We start from the raw sequence: 26966 nt of genomic DNA, 5'->3' as shown, positions 1-26966 counted from the left end.
CCTGAGAGACTGAAGCCATCATTATCATCACCATGATCTTCATTCATTTGTATTTATTGAGTGCTGACTGTATGCAGAGCACTGTACTAAACTCTTCATCATCATCATGACGATCATCATTGTGATCATCATCAACAACATTAGTAATATCTGGAGCAGAATTTGAACATCTTCTGGGTGTAAAGCACAGCACTAACCATTTGGGAACAGGGTAGCTGAGAGAGTAGAGCAGCAGAGATGTCCCTAGGGACACAATCCTACCCTTGAGGAAGCAGGGACAGGCTTAACTGTGGGGACAGGATGAAGGGAGGATGAGAGATAGACCAGACATTACTATTAGTCTTACCTATTTGATTTCTACCTGAAGAATAGAAAGCGTTCACTACAGCCGCTCCGCTTATCCACCTACAGAAGACAAAATAATCTGTTTCAGATACATTATCCAATCTGACCAGTAGCAGAAATTAAAATTTACAGGATGTTTAAAGTTCACCTTCTTCATTTCTTGAGGGAAATGCAATCTGCGAAGTGTGCAAAGAGCTCCCTTGGGAGTATTTATATTAGTTGAAAACCAAGCTGCAAACTAGAGTTTGCAATCTGTTATTCCTGTATGATGCACTGGCTTTTTTGAGGTAAAACTGGACTGAGTATCTGAAGGAGCACCAGAGGTAGGGCCAGGGCAGTGTCCAATTTGTCTGATCTTGCAATACCCTGTTTCCAGTTCTATTTTCCCTTTAGGCCTCTAGCATGGACCATCGCCAGGCAAGGTGCCAACTTTTCATTTTAAATGCTGGGCAAAGAGAGGAAAGGGCAAGGCCTGGGAAGGGACAGAATTCACAGAGCTAATCGGCAAGAAAGCTGAGATTTCAGCATGGCTTAGTAAATACAGACCGGGCCTGTGAGTCAGAAGGACATGGGATCTAATCCCGGTTCCACCACATGTCTGTTGTGTGAATTTGGGTAAATCACTTCATGTTTCTAAGCCTCAGTTATCTCAACTATTAAATGGGGCTAAGAGTGTGAGCCCCATGTGAGACAGGGATTGTGTCCAACCTGATTAACTTGTATCTACTTTAACATTTAGAACAGTATTAGGCATGTAGTAAGCACATAACAAGAACTATTATTATTATTACCATTATTATTTAGCCCTAACTGGAGAAACTCAGTCAGGTCCATATGAGGCCTAGGTGAGCCAGCCTGCTGATCCAGCTCATCCAGTGGAGGGTACCTCTGAGAGAGGAGAGCGAACACCTCTGGCTGCAGACCCAGCACCTCAGTCAGTCAACTGTACTTAATGAGCACTTACTGTGTGCAGAGCACTGTACTAAGTGCTTGGGAGAGTACAATATAAGAATAAACAGACCTATTTCCTGCCCATACTGAGCTTACAGTCTAGAAAGAGAGACAGACATTAATATAAATATCATACCACCATACTTCCTGTCTCACAAGCCTATAACCTGTCAGCAAAATAAGTAAATAAATGAATACATTACAGATAGAATAAATTATAGATACAACCTCTCAGCACTGCTGGGCAGACGCGAAGGGATTCCAAGTGGAGCACCTGAGACATCATTTTTCATAGCTCCAGCTGGGAGTCAGACCTTGTGAGAGTCTATCAATCATATTTATTGAGCATGCAAACTGTGTGCAGAGCACTGTACTAAGCACCTGGGAGAGTAAAATGTAAGAGTTGGTAATTATGTTTCCAGCCCACAACAAAAAGGGTTTATTTCCTTCTTTCTCCACTGCTGCTCTGGTTGAAAGCAGGTGTCATGCCCACCAACTCTACTGAACTGTACTCTCCCAGTCACTTAGCATAGTGCTCTGCACCACAGTAAATGCTTAATAAATACCTTTCAATGCTTGACTGATGGGACAAGCAGTGGCAGAATCCCAGGGGGCATGCAGGGCCACTGAAATAACCACTGGACCCTAGATCTCGATTAACTATACTCAGAGGGGAAAGGTGGGCAGGGCAGGGCAAATGAAAACTGTGCAGATAAAAATGACAAGTAGATAAGCAATTCTCTAGAAATTACTTTGCATTTCAAGTGAAATGGTTATATTGTCATGAACACCTAATAATGATAAGGAACATCTGGTCTCCCCAAGTGGAAAACCTATGGCCCTATAAATTGTCCCTGACAGAACTCACAATAAGTGAGACAGCTAAATTCCTATGCTTGATGAATATTCACATTTACTACCTAGCACTCCTGAAATGGATATTGCCTCAACTCAGGTTGGTGTGTAGAGTTTGGCACATAAGTATGAATCATCCATCACTATACACATAAGCAATTTCTCTGATAATGCTCCTTTCTAAAGGAGCATTTAAGGATATTACTGTTCAGATTTTGGAATGAAGTACATTATTTTCAGAAGGAGTGTTCATAGTTATAGGGTAGTAAATCTGGATTTTTACACTATCCTTGTAAGAACTGCAAAGCTTTAAGACTGAAATATGGGTTTCAGCCTCGCATTGGATTTCTAGAATGAGATACCAGTTTGGAGTATTAATTTATCATGGTTTGGGGTTTAAGGTCATCGCTTTGCCAAAGACCCTTAAAACATCCCTACAGTGTTGTAAACCTATTAAAACCACAAATGGTTTGTTCAGTTGAGACTACTATTCCTAATATTTCTATTGAACTCTCCTAAGCGCTTAGTACAGTGTTCTGCCTAAAGTAAGCACTTGATAAACATGACTGATTGATAGTACCCATGCTATTTTCTTGCAAGCCTTGGGAGATATTAGTAGTCTTCCCCTCTAGACTGTAAAATGAGGGCAGGGAAAGTGTCTACCAAGTCCCTTATATCTTACTCTCCCAAATGCTTAGTACAGTGTCCTGCAACAGTAAGCTCTTAATAAATATGATTGATTGATTGATTACCCCTAGTAACTAGGGGTTCCCTAGGGCATTAATTGGGCAAGTTAATTCATTCATGCATTCAATCATATTTATTAAGTGCTTGCTGGGTGAAGAGCACTGTACTAAGCACTTGGGAGAGTACAACATAACAATAAGCAGACACATTCCCCGCTCACAACAAGCTGATAGTCTAGAGGGGGGTTTGGACTGCATAAATGGACTCCTGTAGGCACCTGAAAGCTTCCAGTGAGGGGAAACCACCAGTCAATCAATCAATCAATCAATCAATCAATCACATTCATGGGTTCGAAGCCCGGCTCTGCCTCTTGTCAGCTGTGTGACTGTGGGCAAGTCACTTCACTTCTCTGTGCCTCAGTTACCTCATCTGTAAAATGGGAATTAACTGTGAGCCTCATGTGGGACAACCTGATGACCCTGTATTTCCCCCAGCGCTTAGAATAGTGCTCTGCACATAGTAAGCGCTTAACAAAAATACAAATACCAATATTATTTATTGAGGGCTTACAGTGTGCAGAGCAGTCAAAGGTCAATGGACCCAAATGGGGAAATTACCAGCCGGCTATCCACCCAATAATTCTAACCTGGTGATGGGGCATCCCCACCCATCTCTTCATTCCTCATCTGTGAAGAGATGCCTGTCATCCCAGGCCTCATTAAAGTGAATGGATCTGAGGGGTTCAGACCCCAGAAAGCTGAAATGGTTTAGATAGCTTTTTCCAAGAGGCTTCTGTTTCAGCCCAGGGATAGTCTGGCTCACTCTAGGCCAGCAGGCATCGGGGGTCTGGAAAGGGAGCCAAGAAATGGTCGCACAGTAACTACGGCTGACCTCTTCACTCAGTCTGGGGAGTTTTGGCACTGGACGCTAATATGATCTTCAGAAGTGAGCAGTTCTTTTCCCCTTTCAGTGGGGAGGCCAGATGCCACATCTGGCTTAGTAGATAGAGCACGAGCCTGGAAGTCAGATGAACCTGGGTTTTAATCCCGGCTCTGCCACATGTGTGCTATGCAACCTTGGGCAAGTCACATCACTTCTCTGTGCCTCATTTACCTCATCTGTAAAATGGGGATTAAGACTGTGAGCCCCATGTGAGACAGGGGCTGTGATCCAACCTGATTAATCTGTATCTACCCCAGTTCTTGAAACAGTGCTTGGCAAATAATAAGTGCTTAACTAGTACCATAAGCAGTGTGGCTCAGTGGAAAGAGCACGGACTTGGGAGTCAGAGGTCATGGGTTCGAATTCTGGCTCTGCCTATTGTCTCTGTGTGACTGTGAGCAAGTCACAACTTCTCTGTGCCTCAGTTCCCTCATCTGTAAAATGGGGATTAAGACTGTGAGCCTCAGGTGGGACAATCTGATTACCCTGTGTCTACCCCAGCACTTAGAACAGTGCCCTGCACATAGTAAGTGCTTAACAAATACCAACATTATTATTATTATTTAGGAGGAGGAGTCTGTATTCCTGTATTTGTTCTACTGGTCTCTGTCAGTAGATTTGGCAAGAAATCTCAGAAATTCTCTGTTCATTATCCCCTTAATGATGATTTCATTACTTTAAATGAGCTCGGTCTTCCCTCTGCCCAGGTTTAGAGTTGTGCTTAATGACGGTGGTGGCTGACAGACCTCCAGAATAACTGATCAGGAGACACATGTAGGTCACGTGCCATTACACCTGGCACAGAAGATAAGGTGATTACTTTATAGCTTCCTTTTGGGGAACAGCAGTGATATAGTACAATCTTAGAACACTTCTCCAGCTGAATCCCTAAATTACCCTCTTTCTCCAGAACTGTTGCATTCCCCTTCCAGATCAGTGTGAAGTTGGGGGCTGAATTCTCACCATGGAACCCAGAAGTTGTGACAAAGAGAGGCTGAGAGCCCAAAATAGACATGAAAACATGGGAGGGAAGCAGCTTGGCCTAGATCCAGAGAACCAGAGTACCTGTGCTCTAATCCCAGCTCCTCCACTTGCCTGCTCTGTGTCCTCAGGCAAGTCACTTAACTTCTCTGTGCCTCAGTTTCCTCAACTGCAAAATGGGGGTTCAATTCCTGTTCTCCCTCCTACTTAGACTGTGAGCCCCATGTGGGACAGGGACTATATTCAGCCTGTTGAACTTGTATCTACCCCAGAACTTTAGAATAGTACTTGCCACATAATAAGCACTTAAGAAATTCCACCAAAAAACAAAAAATGAGCCCGGTCTTCCCGAAAACAAACAAACAAAAAATCTCCATATTGGAACCAGACAGGGGATAGGCTAACCAAAAATCACACTTCTCTAGTATAAAACCAGTAGACCGTGCACTCTATTTAGCTGAATGCTCTGTAACTGAACTCTGATTTAAGCCCACTTCCTCTTGTTCAGTCTCCTGGGATTATGGGAAGAAGTAGTGTGAATCATGAAAACCTCTCAGATGCTTGAGGCAGTGTGGCTTAGTGAAAGGAGCTCGGGCTTGGGGGTCAGAGATATTGGGCTCTAATCCTGGCTTTGCCACTTGTCAGCTGTGTGACTCTGTGCCTCAGTTACCTCATCTGTAAAATGCAAATTGACTGTGAGCCCCACGTGGGGCAACATAACTACCTTTTATCTCCCCTGGCACTTAGAACAGTGTGTGGCACATAGTAAGCGCTTAGCAAATACCATCATCATTATTATTATTGTTAATTACTAATTCATCTCACAGTCTTCTCTGCCCCCCAAGTTTCCTTAACCTTCCCTCAAAAAAAAAAAGATTATTTTACTAAAATAATTGCAATGGCAAATATATGAACTTCAACAGAAAGTTTTAAGAAATTTGCTTTTTTAAAAAGCTATAGCACATAATAGGCTCTCTGGAAATAAACTACTCTTCATCCAAAGTGGACTTAGCATAAGGGTCCTCTAGATTCTTTTACAGCCCTGAGAAGACAGCAACTCAGTACTGTGAGCAGAATATTTTGGAGAAAGAAATTGCCATTCAAGAATGAGTACTTACATCCAGAGAGTAATTTACTTTTGATAGAATCACCAAGTAGAGGCACAAATAACTTGAAAGCTTAAGCTCACTGCTGCGAAAGAGAGGGAAGGGAAGTGGAAGGGGGAAATTTGTTTAGCCTTCCATTTCATAAGCAGAGTGTTAGAGGCCCATGTAGCTAAGCTTCACTGAACTATTCTGTTTGGGTGTCATCTGACTCAAATCTAGATATTTGGCAAATGAAATTTCTTGTTTCCAAGATGAATAGTTTAAATTGTCTTAATAAAAAAAAGTCCTCCTGGACATAACTTTTCTCTCACCAAATTGTTTTGGATAAGTGTGAGAGAGTTAAACAGATGGATTTAATTTATTTTCAAAATCACAAGCTTCTGAAAACAAAGGAGAAAAGCATTAGAGACAAATATGTTTTGTTTTGGATTTTTGGTCAACTGAGATTATTTGAACAACTTTCAAGGTATCCAGTCCACCATGATTATCACTGTTCACCTGCCTGACATTAAGACAACAGTCCTTAGGAAAACAAAATGAACTATTTATTGCAGGAGATGATTACAATGTCAGCTTTGTTTTTCCTTTTCTAAAGGCCAAACACTTTTATGTGACTCCTTAACAACACTAAAGATTTACCCTTTGTTATTCTATTCCTTGAAAGACACTGGTTGTGTAATTAAAGTTTAATTAGGCAATAAATTTCATGAGATTTGGGGATCAACCCAAATGTTAAATGGGAAAAACAGCTGAATAGCAATGAAGCAAATTTAGTTCCTTAGGGATTTTTGTGTTTTCCTGGGCCATGGGGGAGAAGTAAATGTGAAAAAGAAATGGGAATAAGAAGAGATGAAATGATGAAACCAGATTTTTACATGCTAAACTATTTGAAATTCAGAAGAACTTGGATAAATTCAATTTGGGTAATATTTTTCTGGAATGTACAATGTTGGGATAGAGTGAATGTCAGGACTTCTGCTTTTAATGTCTGCCTCTTACTATTCCAATGGGCCCTTCATGACTCCATGCAGCTCTAGTTTAATTAGAATTTGTAACATTTGGAAGGAAAGATAGGTAGCAAGTTTGACTTCTACTAGAGCTCGTTCTCCCAATCCAGTGGTTTCCTATCTGATTCTGTAGCTAAGTGGCCCCTTTCCAGCCCTATGTCCATAGCTTTGCCACAAGCCCCGACTGTTATCATCCATAATAGTTACTAAGCTCCCAGTATAGCACCCTCAAAGGGCCCACACTTTCACAGTCACACATGGTGGGAACAGCACATGTGCAACACCACCTGCACTGGAGTGGCTGATTTAGAGCCCAGGACACCCCTCGCAGGGTCCCTTGATGCAGGGAAAACATGGCTGCCCACTCCAATCCCAAAGGACATTGTACACAACTTCTTGTGGAAAGCTATTCAGAGAGCACTTCCCTGCCTTAACAGCCCCACTGCCACCTCCTGGCAACAGGGCTCCCCTGGACCCAAACTTCCACCCTGCTAACACCCTGAAAGAGCGCGGGCTTGGGAGTCAAAGGTCAAGGGTTCTAATCCCAGCTCCGCCGCTTGTCAGCTGTGTGACTTTGGGCAAGTCACTTAACTTCTCTGTGCCTCAGTTACCTCATCTGTAAAATGGGGATGAAAACTGTGAGCCACATGTGGGACAACCTGATCACCTTGTATCCCCCCCCAGCACTTAGAACAGTGTTTTGCACATAGTAAGCGCTTAACAAATATCATTATCATTATTATTATTATTAACATATCACTCTGCCCTGCACACAACACAAACCTACGGCCACCATCTTAGAGAAGGTCATAGGGACAAGTAGCCCTTGTCTCCAACATCTCCAACAGCTAGGATCTCACTCCTGTCATACCACACCCTTTGACTGTGAACCAGAGAAGGGCAGTATGTACGGCATTCATATTGTGATTGGTGAGCGAGTGATAGCGAATACATGTAGTTGTGTGTATGGAGGTGTATAACCATATACTCCTATATACTCCTAAATAATTCATTCATCACCTATTAGAGCATTAATTTTGCAAGTTATTTTCTAGACATCAGGCAGTGGATTAATAATATTAGTAAGTGGTGATATGTGGTCTTGGGAATTACATGTGGTGGAACACTGGGGGAAAGACAGGGGATGAGGCTGGTGGGTGGGGAGCCGAACAAGAAAATGTAACATGGGATGTGACCGCCAATCAGAAAAAGGAAACACGGGCTGCTGGCGTTTGGGGTCCCTCCTTCTGCAGCTAGAGGGGGTTTAGGGAAGTTGGGGAGGGAAAGGGGATGAAAGAATGCTGATATTTTAAAACACAGGGACTAGGCAAGATGTTGGTCCAACTAATTAGCAATTATGTAGTTCTGGGAAATTCAGTATGAAAGGGAGAAAGAAGCAAGAATGACAGTTCCACTCCAAGCAAAATCTGCTAAAGAGGATAGGGGTGAGGGCTGTAAATCCTGAGCTCAGGACCAGGGGCTTTGCTTCCTAATGTTGTGGAACAGAGAAGACTGAATGGTGATGACACAGCTAGCCAACAACGTTTAGCCCACAGAGGTGGCTGTGGCATAGGGCAAAACTTTCTGGACACCTAAGGAGGGGGGTTTCATTGGTCACCAAAGGATCTAGCCATGATAATAGTAACTGTGGCATTTGTTAAGGGCTTGCAAAGTGCCAAGCATTGTTCTAAGCATTGGGTTAGACCCAACATAAACAGATCAGACAAAGTCCCTGTATCAGAGTTTCAGAGACAGAATTACAGGAGGGAGTCAAGTATTTTATCCCAATTTCACAGATGAAGAGACTGAGGCAGGGAGAAATCAAGTGGCATGTCCCAGGTCACACAGCAGGCAATTGTGGAGCTAGGATTAGAACCCAAGCCTCTTGACTCTCTTTCTGGTGCTTTTTTCCACTTGGCCATGCTGCTTCTCAAGCACTAATGAACTTATTTATACTCATCCTTAGCACTCAAGTATATATGTGTATTCAATTATTTATTTTGGCCACTCCAGTTGTAAATATGTTGTGTTTGCCTCTCCTTTTAGAGTATATGCATCTTGTGGGCAGTGAACATCTCACTCCTTCATTATGAACTTCCCGATTATCATTATAGTGTATGGCACCAAGTGGGTGCTCAATAAATACTACCACTACTATTCTTAATATGATAGTCAGCTAGGGGCCATATGGGACCCAAGGGCCCTGGTCTCCATTCCAATTAACTCAGGCTCCCATACTGGCCTGGCACCCCATAGGGGAGGTGGGAAAGAAGGTGATGATAAGCACAGCATGACTTAGTGGCTAGAGCTCGGACCTGGGAATCAGAGGTCATGGGTTCTAATTCCACCACAGCCACTGGTCTGCTGTGTGACTTTGGGCAAATCACTTCATTTTTCTGTGCTTCAATTACCTCATCTGTAAAATGGGAATTGAGACTGTGAGCCCCACATGGGACAGGAACTGTGATCAACCTGATTTGTTTGTAACCATCAGTATTAGTACAGTGCATGGCATATAGTAAGTTCTTATCAAATACTTAAAGAGGCAGCATGGCCTAGTGGCAAGAGCATGAGCTTGGGAGTCAGAGGAGGTGGGTTCTAATCCCAACTCTGCCACTTGTCTACTGTGTGACTTTGGGCAAATCATTTCACTTCTCTGTGCTTCAGTTACCTCATCTGTAAAATGGAGATTGAGACTGTGAGCCCCAGTGGGACAGAGACTGTGTCCAACCTGATTACCTTATATGTACCCTAGAGCTAAGAACAGTACTTGGTACATAGTAAGTGCTTAACGAATACCATAATTATAATTTTAATTATTAGGCGGGTCCACACCAATGGGAAGGATTTTGGAGTGAAAATGGCACCGCATCTATTTGGGGATTTTTTTGTACTCTCAGTGATTTTTCCCCAAATGGCTTTCCAGGGCTCCTTTAATAGTAGTTTACCCAGTTTGGAAAACATTTTCCATGTTGTTGCTTATGGAGTTTGGGAACGAGCTCTGGAGAACATAGCGCTCTTGGGTGACTGAGCATTATGCTATCAACAGCCAGATCTTCGCTTCGTGGGTCAGAGTGTCTGAAAAGATCACAGTGTGATTGACATTCTTCCATTCTATGCCCATAATGATAATCTGTTGCATCTACAGTTAAATAAGCCTCTACCTCTCCTCCTTCATTTTCCCTCCTTTGGAATTCCAGTAAAAAAGTAGTTGTAAGCATAATCTTTTCTTCTGCAAAACAAAGTAGCAGAAAAATGGGGAAGGGTGATTTGTATTTTCTTCATGAAAATGGTGCAAAGCTAAGAGTTTTATTTTCAACACCAGGTGCAGAGCATTAGCCCATCATCATGAGGCAGGATCCTTTTTAAACATCTGGCAGTCTGGCACTGGGACTACATGTCTAAGGCTTGCTTTTGGCTCACCCAAACCACTTTGAGAAAACATAATCTCTTTTTTCATCTGATGTGGACCTTAGCCTAGAGCAACTTGTTTCCGAAGGCCTGTTTGAGGCTGCCTCTAACCTTTCTGTTTGTCAGTCCTACTCCATTTACCTACTTAGACAGTAAGTCCCATGTGGGACAGGGATAGGTCTGACCCAATTGTTTTGATCAACACTAGTCTTAGTACAGTGTTCGGCATATAGGCAGAGCTTGACTAATACCAAAGTTATTACTATAATTGTTGTTATTGTTACCTATATATATATATATAATATATATATATATATATATATAACATTTTTATTACCCAATCCTCGAAGGAAGACTGATGAGGATGCAGAAACCTGCTTGAGAGGAGGGGGAACAAATAGGAATAAACAATGCTTGAAATTCAGGAGGTTTGCTAACAGCTTTGGGGATTGACTTGAAAACACTGTTGAGATTTAAAAGGAGGAGGAGGCAGCACCCTTACCTGGGACACCTTTTTATTGACATTTTCCATGGCACTATTATTTTGGGCAGAAGAAACAAGGTCCTAGAGAGAGTCACTTCAGTGGCCACTGATCAGTAAGAACTTCAACTATTATGGGTACTGCAGCTTCTGCCATCAAATGAGCTCAAACAGCTGAGGACCGTGCAGCTTTGGGCGTGCAAATCCAAGTATGTCAATTATTTTAGGCTACTAGGAGACCCTTCAGCTTGCCCAATTAGTCATTTTATGCGACACTCCTTACATTTTTTAGCTCTTGGTAAATGGCACACTTATTAATACACATCCTCAGTATTCATTCGACTGTAAAGTCCTTGAGGAGAGAGAGTGTGTCTACCAACTATATTCTACTCTCCCAAGTGCTTAGTGCAGTATTCTGCACAAAATAAGCACTCATAAATATGATTGATTGATTTTTATATATTAGGGTATTGAATTGTTTATTTTGATTATTTCAGTAGGTATAATTAACTTTATCTCCCTCATGAGTATAAAAACTGGTTGGGCAAGGAGAAACTTACTTTATCCTGAATTTTCCAAATGTTTGGTACAGTGTCCTGCACTGAGTGCTTACTTAGCTATGCTGCTATGGTCAACCAATAATTCATTGCTTAGACCACATTAATAATATTTTAATAATAATGATAATAATAATGTCATTTGTTAAGCACTTACTACGTGCCAGGTACTGTACCAAGCTCTGGGGTGGATTCAAGCAAATCCATTTGGACACAATCCCTGTCCCACAAGGGGCTTACGGTCTCACTTACCATTTTACCGATGAGGTCACTGAGGCACAGAGAGGTGAACTGGTGAAGAAGGAGGTTGGGATATTCTATGATCCCTGCTCCTACCCCTCTGCATTCATCCATCTCCTCCCCTCACACTCTCTGCACCTCCTTTCAATCCATCAGAGAGGAAGAAGCTGTGGAGACTTGGTGTTATGTTGGCAGAGACAATAAGCACTGTGGGGCTAGTGAGGGTGTATGAGGCTCATGTAGCAATCCTTCTCCAACAAACAAAGGAATTGGGACTCAGGTGTTCTATAGGAAATAAAAATCCCTGGCCTGGAATTTCTTCCCACCAGCTTTAATGACAAGCAAGAATTGGAAAGAAAAATTTTGTGCGAATGGCAGATGTTCCAATCAATCAGATTGTGTCTGCAGGAACCAATCAGAGGACATGGCTCAGTGGGTCATAAATCAACCCCTTTGACTGGGTGGAGGATAAGAAGCTAGGAACACCCAAGCACAATGACAAACTGGTAATTCAAATAAATGAACCTTAGGCAATCCGCCCCTTTGTTGGGTACCCTGTCCTAGGGAAAGTCACAAAAACAATTAAGGAGATGAGAAGAAGGGTTTATAGAGAATAATTAAGCACCAGAGATGTTCAGCCAGAAAGAGACAACTCCTTTAGGTAAGAAAAGAATCTAGTCACTGTCCTTAGAAAGAGAAAGACTGAGATGTGGGTTGAAATGACAACAGTGGAATTAAATTGATCCAACTTTTACTCTTTTGTAGCAAGAGAGGTTTAAGTTCATTTCTTCTTAGAATTAGCCTAAACTATTTGGGAAGTGAAACACACTCTATATTCCGTGAACTAGCTAATTGCTTTCAAAGTGGCATGGTCAAACCCACTTTTCCATTGACAAAGTCCCTTGAATGGCCAAGACAAAAAACACTAATTTTAGTAATTTTTGTCTTTGGTCCCACAAGACCTCTTTTGTCCATTCCAAAGAGCCTCACCCATACCAGGCAGGATCCATTGAGAAGCAACCTAGCCATAAATGGACCATGATTGGATTGAAACCAGCGGGCAGACCTGTTCTGAAACTTCCCATAATTTCAGCTTGACCAGGGCTCAGCAAGTCCAGAGCAGAAAGGATATTAACACGGTCAGTCCCTTCATTAAGACAGCCAAATAGATGCCATTAGAAAAAGAAAACCCAGAAAATCCCTTTGGATAAATTAAACTTCTAATTCCCTCTTGATTTGGTTCAGTAAAGAGCATACAGTGAATGAGTAGATTATAGATTTATGTCTACATACTCTTCCTTGTCCACCTTTTCCCGGAGTTTCTTTAGTCGTTTTTTTTGGTTAAAAACCAGATTTTGAAGGATGTTTTCAAAGAACTCTTCCTCTTGGTAGTTCAGCTAAATGATGTCCAAAAAAAAAAGTGTTTTGTTAAAAAATAATCTAGGTAGAGAATTATCTTTCTTTTTAAGATCATACATATAGACTATCAAGGATTTGAAACTTTCTAAAGTTACACTGAAGTTGAAATAAGACTAATAATAAATAGTAACTGCCCATTTTGACCGCACCATGAAATCCCAAGTTCAACTGTGCAGTCAAAATGGGTGGTTACTATTTATCATCATGTAGGCATAGTCTTATACAATTGATTGAGTGACTTGAGTTACTGTTTCATACTATACACTGATTTTTCTTTGCATTCTGATTCGTATATGGAACCACCCATAATCTTTCTATCTTTCAATCACCAGGTTGAACTCTGAGGCTAGTTTGTTTCTGGTTTGCAAAAGGTAGGAAGCAAAGAAAAATCATAGGGCAAATGTTTTGCTCCCCTCAGTTTGTTTTCAGGGCAAATGGAATTGGAATTAGCATAAGTGAAAGATAACATCAATTTTTCACACTCTTGCAAGAGTTTGAACTCTTTCAAATACTTGGCTTTTGTGTAAACCAAATTGATTCGGCTGCAAGAATAGACTAACCATTACCAAAGAGACCGATTTTCAATCTGTAAATCTACATTACTTATGAGACTTGCCCTACATTTCTAAGAAAGTAAACAACGAAGAAGAGACCTGAAACTCTGAAAATACTGTATGAGCTTCCAGGCAGGATCTCACAGTTGGGTACAGTCATCTCTGGAGAATGACCAATTCCAAGGCTCTTTCATGAAGATTCTTACAATAAATCCTTCTACAAACCTGGAATTAGTCATCCAACAGCACAGTCTTGCTACCAATGTCAGTCTTAACACCAGACATGATGAACTTTCAACTCCAAGGGCTGGCTGGCTATTGGCCAGGCCTCTCTATCTAGACTGAATCACTATCTTGTCCTTTAGGTTTAAAGTGTGGAGTGAAGGGATATAAGCACTACAGGAAAGGGAAATAAGGAACATCCACCTGTCCAACACCTGCTTCCTGTAGCCTGGCCTCACTCAAGTTCTAGGGTTTATGGAATAGATCACTCCATGACTATCCCATGGTTATTCTGTAATAGCCCACACCTATTTTAAGGACCACTACTTCTCCGAAAGTTGTCCCTCCCTGAAACCAGGCAATCATTGGTATTCATTGAGTGGTTACTGTGTGCAGAGAACTGTACTAAGCACTTGGGAGAGTGCAATACAACAGAAATGGTACACAAATTCCTTGGCCACAATGAGCTCAGAGTCTAGAGTTAGTAAAATATTTTGAAACCCGAAATATTTTAAAGGTCAGATCTTGTAGACCCCATCTGATCATTTAAAACCTGGAGGTTATGCATTTCAATCAATTTCCTGATCTATTTACTCTTTAAAATCAGGGAGGCTAGAGAATCTAGTGAACTCAAGAGATGATCCAAACTCTATTGTCAGTTCCACGACTTCTCTATTTAGTGACCACTGGGTGCATCACAAAACTACATTTATCTTCTAGTCTTTCAGTAATTACATTATCATCATTAGAAGGCACGAGTTATGTAAGTCCCCCCTTATGGCCACTTACCTCACTGTATTCTTTATTTAGTTTATCGTTGTCTGTAAGAATGTCATCAGGATAACCTATCCTTTCTCGAATTGCTTTGGCCTAGGGAAATTATAACATTTAATTTGAAGTCTAAGTACCAAGAGCTCAAAGTAAAATCACATTCTGGACACGTGTTAGAAAAAAAATTAGGTGAGAGCATGTAAACATGCCTTTCCAATGGTTACTCCTCAGCTCACATAGAAAAAAAAGTGTTATTTGCAAAAAACAAGCGAGTAGAAGCAAGTCCAATTTTTCTAAAACTTTTGTTCTGATGTAAGCTACAGCCTTAAAGCACCAACTCTTCAAGAGGAAGTGAATATGGACAAGCCATGATTCTATATTTGTTTTTGCTCTGATCAGAATTTTGGGGGGTGGTGAAAGATTCCTTCTTAAGGAACTATTAGAAGGGCAATCCTCGTGTTTCCTTCTGGCTGCTCGTAATTATCTTTCCACTCCATTACTTTGGCTGAGAAAGCCGGAATGTGTTTACAGGCTTAGTGCTAATACTAGTCGGAAATTAGGAAGACTTCTCATGGGAACAGTGCTGGAAACTGTGGTCCTACAGACTCCACTGGCCCTACCTGCAGATGCTACGCTTACAGTTCCAAATCCAATCTCTCTGTCTTTCTCTGCAGTCTACAGACTTTTCCCATCTTGTTGCCACTCAATTTCTCCCCTTCCTTCTATTTCTCTTATTTCCTATCTTTCTATTTCTCCCTTTCTTTTCTCTTCAATTTCCCTTCAATCTTCCTCATCCTCCTGCTCTCATCTTTGACAGCAAACTTGCCCACAACAAGGGGCAGGGACTGATAGTAGTTAATTGGTGAGCAGACTGCCCTACTTAGACGTAGTTCAGGGGAGCCTAATACAGAGGTCCTGCTTCAAGAGACACAAATCCATTCTGTGGCACATGGGAATGTGCTTAGCATCCTAGAAGTAGATAATCCAGCTTGTCCAGAAGATATTGATGCTGCTTCCCAAAGAGCCTTATTCACTTTTAGGGAACAGCTTGTCCACTGGGAGCATTTGTTTGTATTAATAATAATAATAGCATTTGTTAAGCACTTACTATGTGCCATACACTGTTCTAAGTGCTGGAGTAGTTACAAGGTAATCAGGTGGGGCCCACGTGGGTCTCACAGTCTTAATCCCCATTTACAGATGAGGTAACTGAGGCACAGAGAAGTTAAATGTCCTCAGCATGGCTTAGTGGAAAGAGTCCAGCCTTGGGAGTCAGAGGTCATGGGTTCAAATCCCAGCTCAGCCACTTGTCAGCTGTATGACTTTGGGCAAGTCACTTAACTTCTCTGTGCCTCAGTTACCCCATCTGTAAAATGGGGATTAAGACTGTGAACCCCACGTGGGACAACCTGATCACCTTGTATCCTCCCCAGCGCTTAAAACAGTGCTTTGCACATAGTAAGTGCTTAACAAATGCCATCATTAAATAACTTGCCAAAAGTCACACAGCTGACAAGTGGCAGAGCTGGGATTAGAATGCACATCCTCTGGCTCCCAAGCTCGTGCTGTTTCCACTAAGCCATGCTGCTTCTGGTATTTGTTAAGCACGTACTATGGTTCAAGCTCCTTTCTAAGCACTGGAGTAGATACAAGTTAATCAGGTTGGACACGGTCTGTTCCAAATGGGGCTTGTAGACGAAGTAGGAGGGAGAAAACATCATACGATGCCGCATAACTTTAACGAGGTATCATATATGCCCTATGTTACATTTTCTAAACCAACACTTTTTATTACTTCCACCTTAACAGTAAGGCTAGTAGAAGAACAGTTTTGTACACCAGTCTGGAGTTTGATGGTGAAATATGAGCTTGGGAGACTTTATGTAATTGAAGTGGAATTTTTTTGAGAAACAGTTTAAGAGACAGGAGGAAATAAAATAGTAATCAAATATCTTCAAGATGTTCACTTTTCCTTACTCTATTTCTAGCTCTTGTTTAACACCAAAAAGGAGCAGGTTTTTAGAAAGTTTGAGAAGTGGATACAGGCTATTTTGGGTGCAAAAGTATGTTGGATTCATTTTGAAAATAATTTAAATTATTCAGAAATATCTTTAAGGACAACTGATCATGATAAGTGTTTAACAAAATTGCTGTAGTTTCAAGACTTTGGTTTCAAATTTTACACTGAGACAGTGCATTCCTAGTAAAATGATCTTTCCTTAAGCAGCAAGCTCTGTTTTTCTCTTTACCTTTTGCTCTGCTTTCATTTTGGTTTCTGCATCCATCCAAGTGAGTTCATCCAAAGTATTAATAAAAGACTCCCGGATCCGCATGATCAAATCTTCAACCTCAAAGAAAAACAATACCAGTCAAAAAAAATCTATTCTCTCTTGAGAAGAAACATGGTCTAGTGGTAAGAGCATTGACCTGGGAATCAGAAGACCTGGGTTCAAATCCTGCCTCTTCCACTTGTCTATTCTGTGACCTTGAACAAATCACTTAACTTCTCTGGGCCTAAGTTCCCTCATCTGCAAAATGGAGATTCAATACTTGTCCTCCCTCTTACTTAGACTGTGAGTCCCTTGTGGGAGCTGATTATCTTGTATACACCCCAACGCTTACTACAATGCTCGATACATAATAGCACTTAAATTCCACAAGAATTATTATTGATTGGCTTGATTTTCCTCTACTCAGAAAATAAATGATCATTGTATACCTTGGTGTTTGTTTTAACACTCGAAATCCCTGAAGCAGGTAGGGTTGTGTGATTTTTAGATAGCTTAAGGAGAGGAAGATGCCACTAATGGTGAAGAATACTCCCACTAAAACTAAAACTGACATAAAAAAGCATGATATGTAGCTATAATGCTACATGATCTCTCCATGTCTCCCCACCTCACCCAAACGCTTCCATGTACATAGCTGACATTTACCGGTGAATTAAGGGTCTTCTAGACACCTAAGAATCATCCCTCTTGGATTCTAACCAATTTTTAAATCTCCAGAGATCCCATGTCCAATTTAGGGCGAACTAGGAACATCTGTTGTTATAGTGCACTCTCCTAAGTGCTTACTACAGTGCTTTGCACACAGTAAGCGCTCGTGGCTCAGTGGAAAGAGCATGGACTTAGGAGTCAGAGACCAAGGGTTCTAATCCCGGCTCCACTGCTTGTCAGCTGTTTGACTTTGGGCAAGTCACTTCACTTCTCTGCACCTCAGTTACCTCATCTGGAAAATGGGGATTAAGGCTGTGAGACCCATGTGGGACAACCTGATCACCTTGCATTCTGCCAGTGCTTAGAACAGTGCTTTGCACATAGTAAGTGCTGAACAAATACCATTATTATTATTAATAAATATGATTGAATGAATCCTACAGACTAATCAAACCAGCTCCTCACACAGAGAAACTTGCTCACCTATGTACCTGGATTTGTACACTTTGAGCATTCAATAATAAAACCACCTTCAGCCCCATTGCACTTATATATGTATCTGTAATTTATTTATTTATAGAAATATCTGGTTCCCCTTCTAAACTGTGAGTTCCAATGTCTACCAACTTTGTCTATTGTACTCTCTCAAGTGCTAAAGCCCTCTACAAAATAACTGCTTAGTAAATATTACCAATTTACTGATTGCTTTGAGAAACTCCAACTGCCAGGTTCATCTGGTAAGGTGTTTAAACGAATGATCTGGCTTATGGGCAGTAAGTCAATCAATCGTATTTATTAAGAGCTTACTGTACTAAGTGCTTGGGAGAGTACAGTAGAATGATAGACACATTCCCTGATCACAGTGCGCTTACAGTCTAGAGTGGGAGAGAGATATTGATATGAATAGATTACAGATATTAAATGTGTTGTGAGGTTGGGGCGGAGGATGAACAAAAAGAGCAAGTCAGGGTGGTACAAAAGGGAGTGGAGAAAGGAAAGGAGGTATGAGTCAGGGAAGACCTCTTGGAGGAGGTGTGCCTTCACCAAGGTTTTGTAGCAGGGCAGAGTAACTGTCTGCTGGCAGGGAACTTGTCTACCATCTCTATTAGACTGTACTCTCCTAAGTGCTTAGTACAGTACTCTGCACACAGTAAGTGCTCAATAACTATGATTGATTGGTTAACTGACTGAAGAAAATTATAGGAAACACTACTTCAGCAGTTGCAAGTAGCTTGCTCCTACTGGAATGTTACCTTTCACTTCTGTTCATATTTGGCTCATAATCCTTAAATTTCAAAGGTATAAATGAAAATTAGATGTACACTGACTGCATGGTGAACCTAGTCATGAGAGGATTGAATGGGAAATGAACAACAATTATGAATCAGGGGTCCTGCCCAAATGAACAAGAAATGAACTGAACTACTGACTACTGCATCATCTCATGACTGCAAATAAGCTGCTGATGTTTAGTTGTACGGCAAACTTTACCACATGTTTACTGTCTCCAGCAAATGCTTCCTGTACATACAGCCTTCCAACGGCATTTTCCATGTTTCCATTGACGTAGTTTGCACAACGACGCCAAATGGCTGTTTCGGATGTTGTGCCATACAGTGCCTGTTGGACACAAATAGGAAATAAAATGGTTGGCACTTTATCCAAGAAGATGGTTGGGGTCAGGCCCAAAGGAGAGAAAAAAAACTGGACAGAAGTCAACTCTGACAATATACCTGATTTCTATTTCTACTTAGGCATCCTTCCCCACTGCACCAAGACCCCCATTTTCTATGCAATTGTTTGCTGTAATTATTATAAAACTAAACCTGGTGGTCAGTACCTTTGCCTACTGAAATCCCTTGTTAGATATAAGCGTTCTTCAGAATATAGAATTAAATGCTGTCAACCTATTGCTGTCCTAAACCTAAGCTTAAAAAACGTTCCCCAACAGTATTTCATTAAAACTCATTTTCTTTAGCAAGAGCCAATTTCTGGCAATAAATGTAGCTCAGACTAGGGTTCTACCCATGCAAGGATCAGCTTAAGTGAACTTCAACCTGGCTGGGAGAGTCTGAACTGTTTGAGCAGTTTGTGCCTTTAGGCACATGGTTTGCCCTTTTAGGACTATCAAAGTCTGCCAAGTTGCCATGTAAATAATTACAGTACTCTAGGTCAGAAAGTTAAGATCAGCCTTTAACCTTTTACGCAAAATGTGATCCCGTGAAATATAAACAAATACATGTATCTTTGGAACCAGAATTATAGCATAGAGGATTCACCTTAGCTTAGAAGCCCAAATAGGACACTGTTTTAAAACATGTGCATAAGCCTGATAAAGTCTTGTTCACACTGGCCTATGTGATCTCATGGTTATAATCATCTTGTTGACGCTCTGCCCAACAGTGGCCAAATAATATCCAAATAATCTTGCTGAAGCTTTGGGGCACATGTTTTTTTTTATTCTTGCAAAGTTTCCCACCTCCAAACTTTTTATGCTTTTCACTATGAGTCTCCTTTACTGGCTACAAAACATTAGGTCCTAAGAAAAGAGAAGTGTCTTCACCTTTCGAAAAGCATTTCTTGTCTCCTTGTAATCCTGGCTAAGATTGTTCACAAGGTCCATTATGAATCGCCAAGCCATATAATTTTGAAGCTCTCTGAATTAAAAGAGAATACAGGAATAAAAACATATGAGGCTGTGAAGTTTCTGGAGGGATATTTGTTCAGAATCATGGGTTCTCTGCCACCTACCTGGGAGAATACTTGATGAGAACCGTTTTAAGTTTGGTCAAATATTCTGGAGCATAAACAACTATATTCTCCTCATTTGGAATATTAGTTTGTACAGTTGACATGATTTCATTTATGAAATGTGACCAGTTGAATTCCTGGAAAAGAGTTATTGTTAATGTTAACTTCAGCAAAGGATTAAGTTTTTGGCTCCAAAATTTAAACATGTTTGAGGGTTAAATACTAGAAAAGGGGCAAGTCATACATCTAGAGTAATGAAAGGATACATGCATTTTAATATTTATTTGGGACTTTTGAATCATAACCAGTTGGGAGCACATTTTCTGAGTAAACTGTCATACTCCAAGAATTTACTAGCTAACCTGTTGACCTCTTTTTGGGGAAAGGTCAAAATAAGAAAGTTAGACCACATTTTAGCTTCTTTTTTAACTTCTGACCAAATAATCCTTCATTTGAAGACATCTCTCTCAAAGACTAAGCCCTGTTTGGTTTGGGAAATTGAAATTATTGGTTATACCTACTGCCTCTACTTCGTTCCCTCCAATTCTCTCCTTGACCCCCTCCAATCTGATTTCTTGTCCCCTGCACTCCACCAAAACAGCCCGCTCTTGCATCATTGTCCTCCTTTTCACCAAATCCAACAGTTTCCACTCCATCCTAATCCTCCCTGATGTTTCAGCTGCTTTCCATACTGTTGATTACCCCATTCTCTTTGAAACATTATCCAACCTTGGCTTCACAACAATAATAATAATGTTGGTATTTGTTAAGCGCTTACTATGTGCAGAGCACTGTTCTAAGCACTGGGGTAGATACAGGGTAATCAGGTTGTCCCATGTGAGGCTCACAGTTAATCCCCACTTTACAGATGAGGTAATTGATGCACAGAGAAGTTAAGTGACTTGCCCACAGTCACACAGCTGCCAAGTGGCAGAGCCGGGATTCGAACCCATGACCTCTGACTCCCAAGCCCGGGCTCTTTCCACTGAGCCATGCTGCTTCTCTAGCCACACTGCTTCTCTAGGCACTGTCCTCCCCTGGTCTCCTCCTATTTCCCTGGACACTCATTCTCAGTATCTTTTGAGGTTCCCCCTCTGCTTCCCACCCCCAACTGAGGGAAGTCCAACAAGTTCTGGGTCTTCTGTTCTCCATCTACACCCACTCCCTTGGAGAACTCATTTAGTCCCATGGCTTCAACAACCAACTCTCTGCAGATGATTCCCCGATATACATCTCCAGTACTGATCTCTCTCCTTCTCTGCCATCTCGTATTACCTTCTGCCTTCAGGACTATGTCCTGCCAACACATCAACTTTACATGTCCAAAGTGGATCTCATCTTCCCACCGATATCCTGTCTTCCACTTGACTTAGCTATCACTGTAGAGAGCACCACAATTCTCCCTGTCTCAGAAGTTCATAACCTTGGTGCTATCCTCAACTCATTGCTCTCATTCAAACCACATATTCAATCTCTCACTAAATCCTGTCAGTTTAACCTTCGCAACATTGTTAAAATCTGGCCTTTCTATTACCATGTCATCAGTTCCCTCTACTCAACAACCTCCAGCAGTTGCCCATCCACCTTCTCATCAATAAAAATTCCTTATCTTGGACTTTAAAGCATTCAATCACCTTTCTTCTTCCTATCTTACCTCGCTGCTTTTCTACTACAACCCAAACCACACGCTTCACTCCTCTAATGTTAACCTACTTAATCTATTTCAAACTCATCTATCTTTGCTGCTGATCTCCTGTTCACATTCTTTCTCTGGTCTGGAATGCCCTCCCTCTTTCTTTCTTACAGACATTCTGCCTACCTCCAAAGACTTATTAAAAATAGTACAGTGCTTTGCACACAATAAGCATTCAATAAATATGATTGAATGAATGAATGATCAGCACATCTCTAAGAGTCCTTCCCTTACTAAGCCCTTATTTCCTCTTCTCCCACTCCATTCATTCACTCAATCATGTTTATTGAGCACTTACTGTGTGCAGAGCAATGTAATAATAATAATAATGTTGGTATTTGTTAAGCGCTTACTATGTGCCGAGCACTGTTCTAAGCGCTGGGGTAGACACAGGGGAATCAGGTTGTCCCACGTGGGGCTCACAGTCTGCAACCCCATTTTACAGATGAGGTAACTGAGGCACCGAGAAGTTAAGTGACTTGCCCAAAGTCACACAGCTGACAAGTGACCGAGCCGGGATTCGAACCCATGATCTCTGACTCCAAAGCCCGTCCTCTTTCCACTGAGCCACGCTGCTTCTTCTGTAGTAAATACTTGGAAAGTACAATAAAGCAATGGAGACAATCCCTGCCCACAATGGGCTCACAGGCTAGAGACAGGGAGACAGACATCAATAAAAGTAAAACAGGCATCAGTTTAAATAGAATTATAGATATATACATATATGCATAAGTGCTGTGGGGCATGGAGGGGGGAAAGAGCAAAGGGAGTGAGTCATGGTAGCATGGAAGGGAGTGGGAGCTGAGGAAAAGCGGGGTTTAGTCTGGGAAGCCTCTTGGAAGACGTGTGCCTTCAGTAGGACTTTGAAGCGGGGAAGAGTGACTGTTTGGCAGATTTGAGAAGGGAGGCCAATCAGGCCAAAGGCAGGACGTGGGCCAGGGGTCGATAGCAAACAGGCGAGATCGAGGCACAGCAAGAAGGTTAGCACCAGAGGGGCAGAGTGTGCAGACTAGGATGTAGAAGGAGAGAAGGGAGGTGAGGTAGGAGGGGGCAAGGTGATAGATAGCTTTAAAGCCAATAGTGAGGAGTTTTTATTTGCACCCTGTATTCACCCCTCCCTCAGTCCCATAGCATTTATACATATATCCATAATTGATTTATTCATATTAATATCTGTAGCCCATTCTAGACTGTGTGGTCCTTGTGGGAAGGGAACGTGTCTACCAACTCTGTTAGATTGTACTCTCCCAGGATGTTAGTACTGTGTTCTGCACACAGTAAGCATTCAATAAATATAACTGATTGATTGATCAACTGATTACTACAACCCAACATGCACACTTTGCTCCTCTAATGCCAAATTTCTCAATCAATCTCAATCTCGTCTATCTTGCAACCAATCTCTTACCCACATCTTTTCTCTGCCTTGGAGCTCCCTCCCTCTTCACATCTTACAGAGGATCATTCTCCCCATCTTTAAAGCCTTTTTAAAGGTACATCTCCTTCAAAATGCCTTCCCCAACTAAGCCCTCAGTTCTTCTTCTCCTTTTGTGTTGCCCTTTGCACTTGTATCTCTACCCATTATTTACCCCTCCCTCATTCCCACAGCACTTGTGTACATAGCTGGAATTTATTTATATCAATCTCTCTCTCCCTCTATACTCCAATTTCTTTGTATGCAGAAAATGTTTCTACCAACTCTGCTTACTGGATTTGCCCAAGCAATTAATGGAGTGTGCTCCCCACATAGTGAGTAATCAATAAATATGATTGCTTGATTGATTGAAACTGGAATTGTAAGGTTGATTTATCAGTGGCTCATGTAATCTAAAATCTAGCCCAAAATGAGAAACATGAAAGTAAAGTCAGTCATCTATTATTGCAACAATTCCTTAAAGGAACCTTTTTTTTTGCTGGGGCTCTCAACAGGGTCATGGGAAGAGTGTGAGACTTTCAATCTTATTCTTGTTTTCCTTTAATTGATTCAGTCACCCTCACCCTTAGTTACTGCAAGTAAAGGATTCTATCCAAACATGCTCTGCCTTTAGCCATGGAATAGTTTCTTTGCAAAGGTTCTTTAAAACACACCAATTCAAACCTGACAAAGAGTACATATCTTTGAATGAATGAGTTGGCTGGCCCTTCATTACAAACTGCTAATTAAAGTATAATCACGGTCCTCTGTTGGATTGACTTTCATATTTGCTAATGCAATAGCCTGGTAATCAGCATCTCATAGTTGATCATCAGTTAATGAATTGTTTTAGCTAATATGAATGTCATGCTAATGAAACAATGCGATTATAATTTTAATTAGCACTTTGTAATGAAATGAAATGCATTCATGATCTATGAGAGACTGTAAGGGCCTTGAGGTCAGGAACTGTGTCTACTTATGTTATTTTACTGTTCCAAGCACTTAGCGTAATGCTCTGCATACAGTAAGCACTTAATAAATATCACTGATTGACTGAATTTAGCAGTCCCTTGTTCCAGTTTACCATTCTGCCTCTAAATCTTCTTTACCTCTACAAGAAATCATAAGAAGATCCCATCAGTATGTTATCTTTTATAATCAGAAAATTTTGATCTTCATTATTGATGAAGCAGCGTGGCTCAGTGGAAAGAGCACGGGCTTTGGAGTCAGGGCTCATGAGTTCGAATCCCAGCTCTGCCACTTGTCGGCTGTGTGACTGTGGGCAAGTCACTTAACTTCTCTGTGCCTCAGTTCCCTCATCTGTAAAATGGGGATTAAGATTGTGAGCCCCACGTGGGACAACCTGATTCCCCTATGTCTACCCCAGTGCTTAGAACAGTGCTCGGCACATAGTAAGCGCTTAACAAATACCAACATTATTATTATTATTATTATTGTGTCTGTAATCAAGTCAGATTATTGTCTAATGGTCTTCTGAAATGAATTTCTCTTGGAGCATTTTCTAGGAACCTTGTTTCTGTGGTTCTGAATATCACTAGCCATCTTTTCACTTAATGTTAATGTTTTTATAACTATCTTCAATTCATTTTGTCACATCTTACAGTGGAATTTATTGGCATTTCAAAGTCTTCTATGTTCAATTTTAAGAATCTAAAGGGTTTTTACCTCTATTTTACTCTCCCAAGTACCTAGAGCATTGCTCTGTACATAGTAGGTGTCAGTTCAGTATGTGGTATCAGGAAATGCACTACTCTTTACACAAAATCAATCAATCCATCGTATTTCTTGAGCACTTACTATGTGCAGAGCACTGTACTATGTCCTTGGGAGAGTACAATATAATGATATATCAGAGTTGATAGACACATTTCCTGCTCACAGCTAGCTTACATTATGGGGGGGAGACAGATATTAATATAAATAAATTACTGATATGTACATAGGTGCTGTGGGCCTGAGGGTGTGGGGGGTGAATAAAGGGGGCACATCAGGGTTACACAGAAGGTAGTGGGAGAAGAAGAAGAAATGAGGGCTTAGGAAGGGAAGGCCTCTTGGAGGAGATGTGCCCTCAGTAAGGCTTTGGAACTGGGGAAAGCAATTAACGGTTGGATATAAAGAGGGAGGGCATTCCAAGCTAGAGGCAGGTTGTGGGTGAGATGCTGGTGGTGAGATAGATGAGACTGAGGTACACTGAGTAGGCTGACAATAGAGGAGTGAAGTATGAGAGCTGGGTTGAAGTAGGAGAGCAGCAAAGTGAAGCAGGAGGGGGCAAGGTGATTGAATGCTTTAAAGTAGATGGTAAGTTTTTCTTTGATGTGGAGGCAGATGGGCAACCACTTGACCTTCTGAAGGAGTGGGGAATCACGGATTGAACATTTTTGTAGGAAAGTGATCTGGGCAGCAGAATAAAGTTGGGGCTGAAGTGCAGAGAGATAGGAGGCAGGGAAGTCAGCAAAGGAGGTTGTTTCAGTAATCAAGGAGAGATAGGATGAGTGTTTGGATCAATGGGGTAGGTGTTTGGATGGAGAGGAAAGGGCAGATTTAGTTTCACATTTTGATGTTGTGATGGTTGAACGAATATGATTTTAGTGATAGATTGAATATGTTAGTTGAATGAGAGAGAGGAGTCAAGTATAACACCAAGGTTATGGGTTTGTGAGACAAGAAGGATGAGGGTGCTTCTACAGTGATGGGAATGTCAGGAAGAGATTAGAGTTTGGATGGGAAGATAATGAATCCTATTTTGCATATGCAGTGACAGGACATCCAAGTGGAGATGTCTTGAAGGCAGGAGGAAATGTGAAACTGCAGAGAAGGAGAGAGATCAAGGGCTGAAGTTGTAGTTTTGGGATCCACCCACATAGAAGTGGCATTTGAAGCCATGCCAGTAAATGAGTTTGCTGAGGGAGAGGGTGTAGATGGAGAATAGAGGGGGACCCAGAAGTGAACCTTGAGGGACACCCACAGTTAAGAGGTGGGAGACAGCGGAATAGCCTGAGAAAGAGATTGAAAATGAGCGGCCAGAGAGATAGGAGGAAAACCAGGAAAGGACAGTGTCAGTGAAGCAGAAGTTGAATAATGTTTGCAGAAGGGGTTGATTGACTGTGTTGAAGGTAGCTGAGAGATTGAGGAGGCTTGGGATAGCATAGAGGCCATTGGATTTGGCAAGAAGGAGATCACTTGTGACCTTTGAGAGGGTGGTTTCTGAGGAGTGAAGGGGAGAGAAGCTACTTAGGAGGGGGGCAAGGAGCGAGTTGGAGGAGAAAAATTTGAGATAGCAGATGTAATAATAATAACAACAATGATGGTAGTATTTGTTAAGCTCTTACTATGTGCCAGGCAAAGTACTAAGGGCTGGGGTGGATACAAGCAAATCAGGTTGGACACAGTCCCTGTTCCACATGGGGCTCACAGTCTCAACCCCCATTTTAAAGATGAAGTAACTGAGGCACAGAGAAGTGAAGTGACTTGCTCAAGGCTACCCAGCAGAGAAGTGACAGAGCCTGGATTAGAACCCATGACTTTCTGACTCCCAGGGTCATGCTCTATCCACTACACCATGCTACTTCTCATGGCAACTTGCTCAAGGAGTTTGGAGAGGAATGGTAGGAGGGAG

General features: G+C 41.5%; 1 protein-coding gene across 3 annotated transcripts in view; it reads right to left on the bottom strand.

Moving 5' to 3' along the window:
* The window catches only part of MME (membrane metalloendopeptidase), a 102256-nt gene that overhangs the window by 26237 nt on the left and 49053 nt on the right, over window positions 1-26966 (bottom strand). For all 3 annotated transcript variants that reach the window (XM_029068977.1, XM_029068985.1, XM_029068990.1), the window contains exons 11-17: window positions 20220-20356; window positions 20032-20125; window positions 18960-19088; window positions 16779-16877; window positions 14548-14628; window positions 12857-12960; window positions 347-405 (exon numbers count right to left, since the gene is read on the bottom strand). In XM_029068977.1, the coding sequence (XP_028924810.1) occupies window positions 347-405; window positions 12857-12960; window positions 14548-14628; window positions 16779-16877; window positions 18960-19088; window positions 20032-20125; window positions 20220-20356 (703 nt within the window). The remainder of the gene's footprint in view (window positions 1-346; window positions 406-12856; window positions 12961-14547; window positions 14629-16778; window positions 16878-18959; window positions 19089-20031; window positions 20126-20219; window positions 20357-26966) is intronic.

This window comes from Ornithorhynchus anatinus, chromosome 1, assembly GCF_004115215.2.
Source record: "Ornithorhynchus anatinus isolate Pmale09 chromosome 1, mOrnAna1.pri.v4, whole genome shotgun sequence".
Lineage (NCBI taxonomy): Eukaryota > Metazoa > Chordata > Mammalia > Monotremata > Ornithorhynchidae > Ornithorhynchus > Ornithorhynchus anatinus.
The sequence above is the reverse complement of the archived record's forward strand: the minus strand, read 5'-3'. Positions and strand labels throughout refer to the sequence as shown.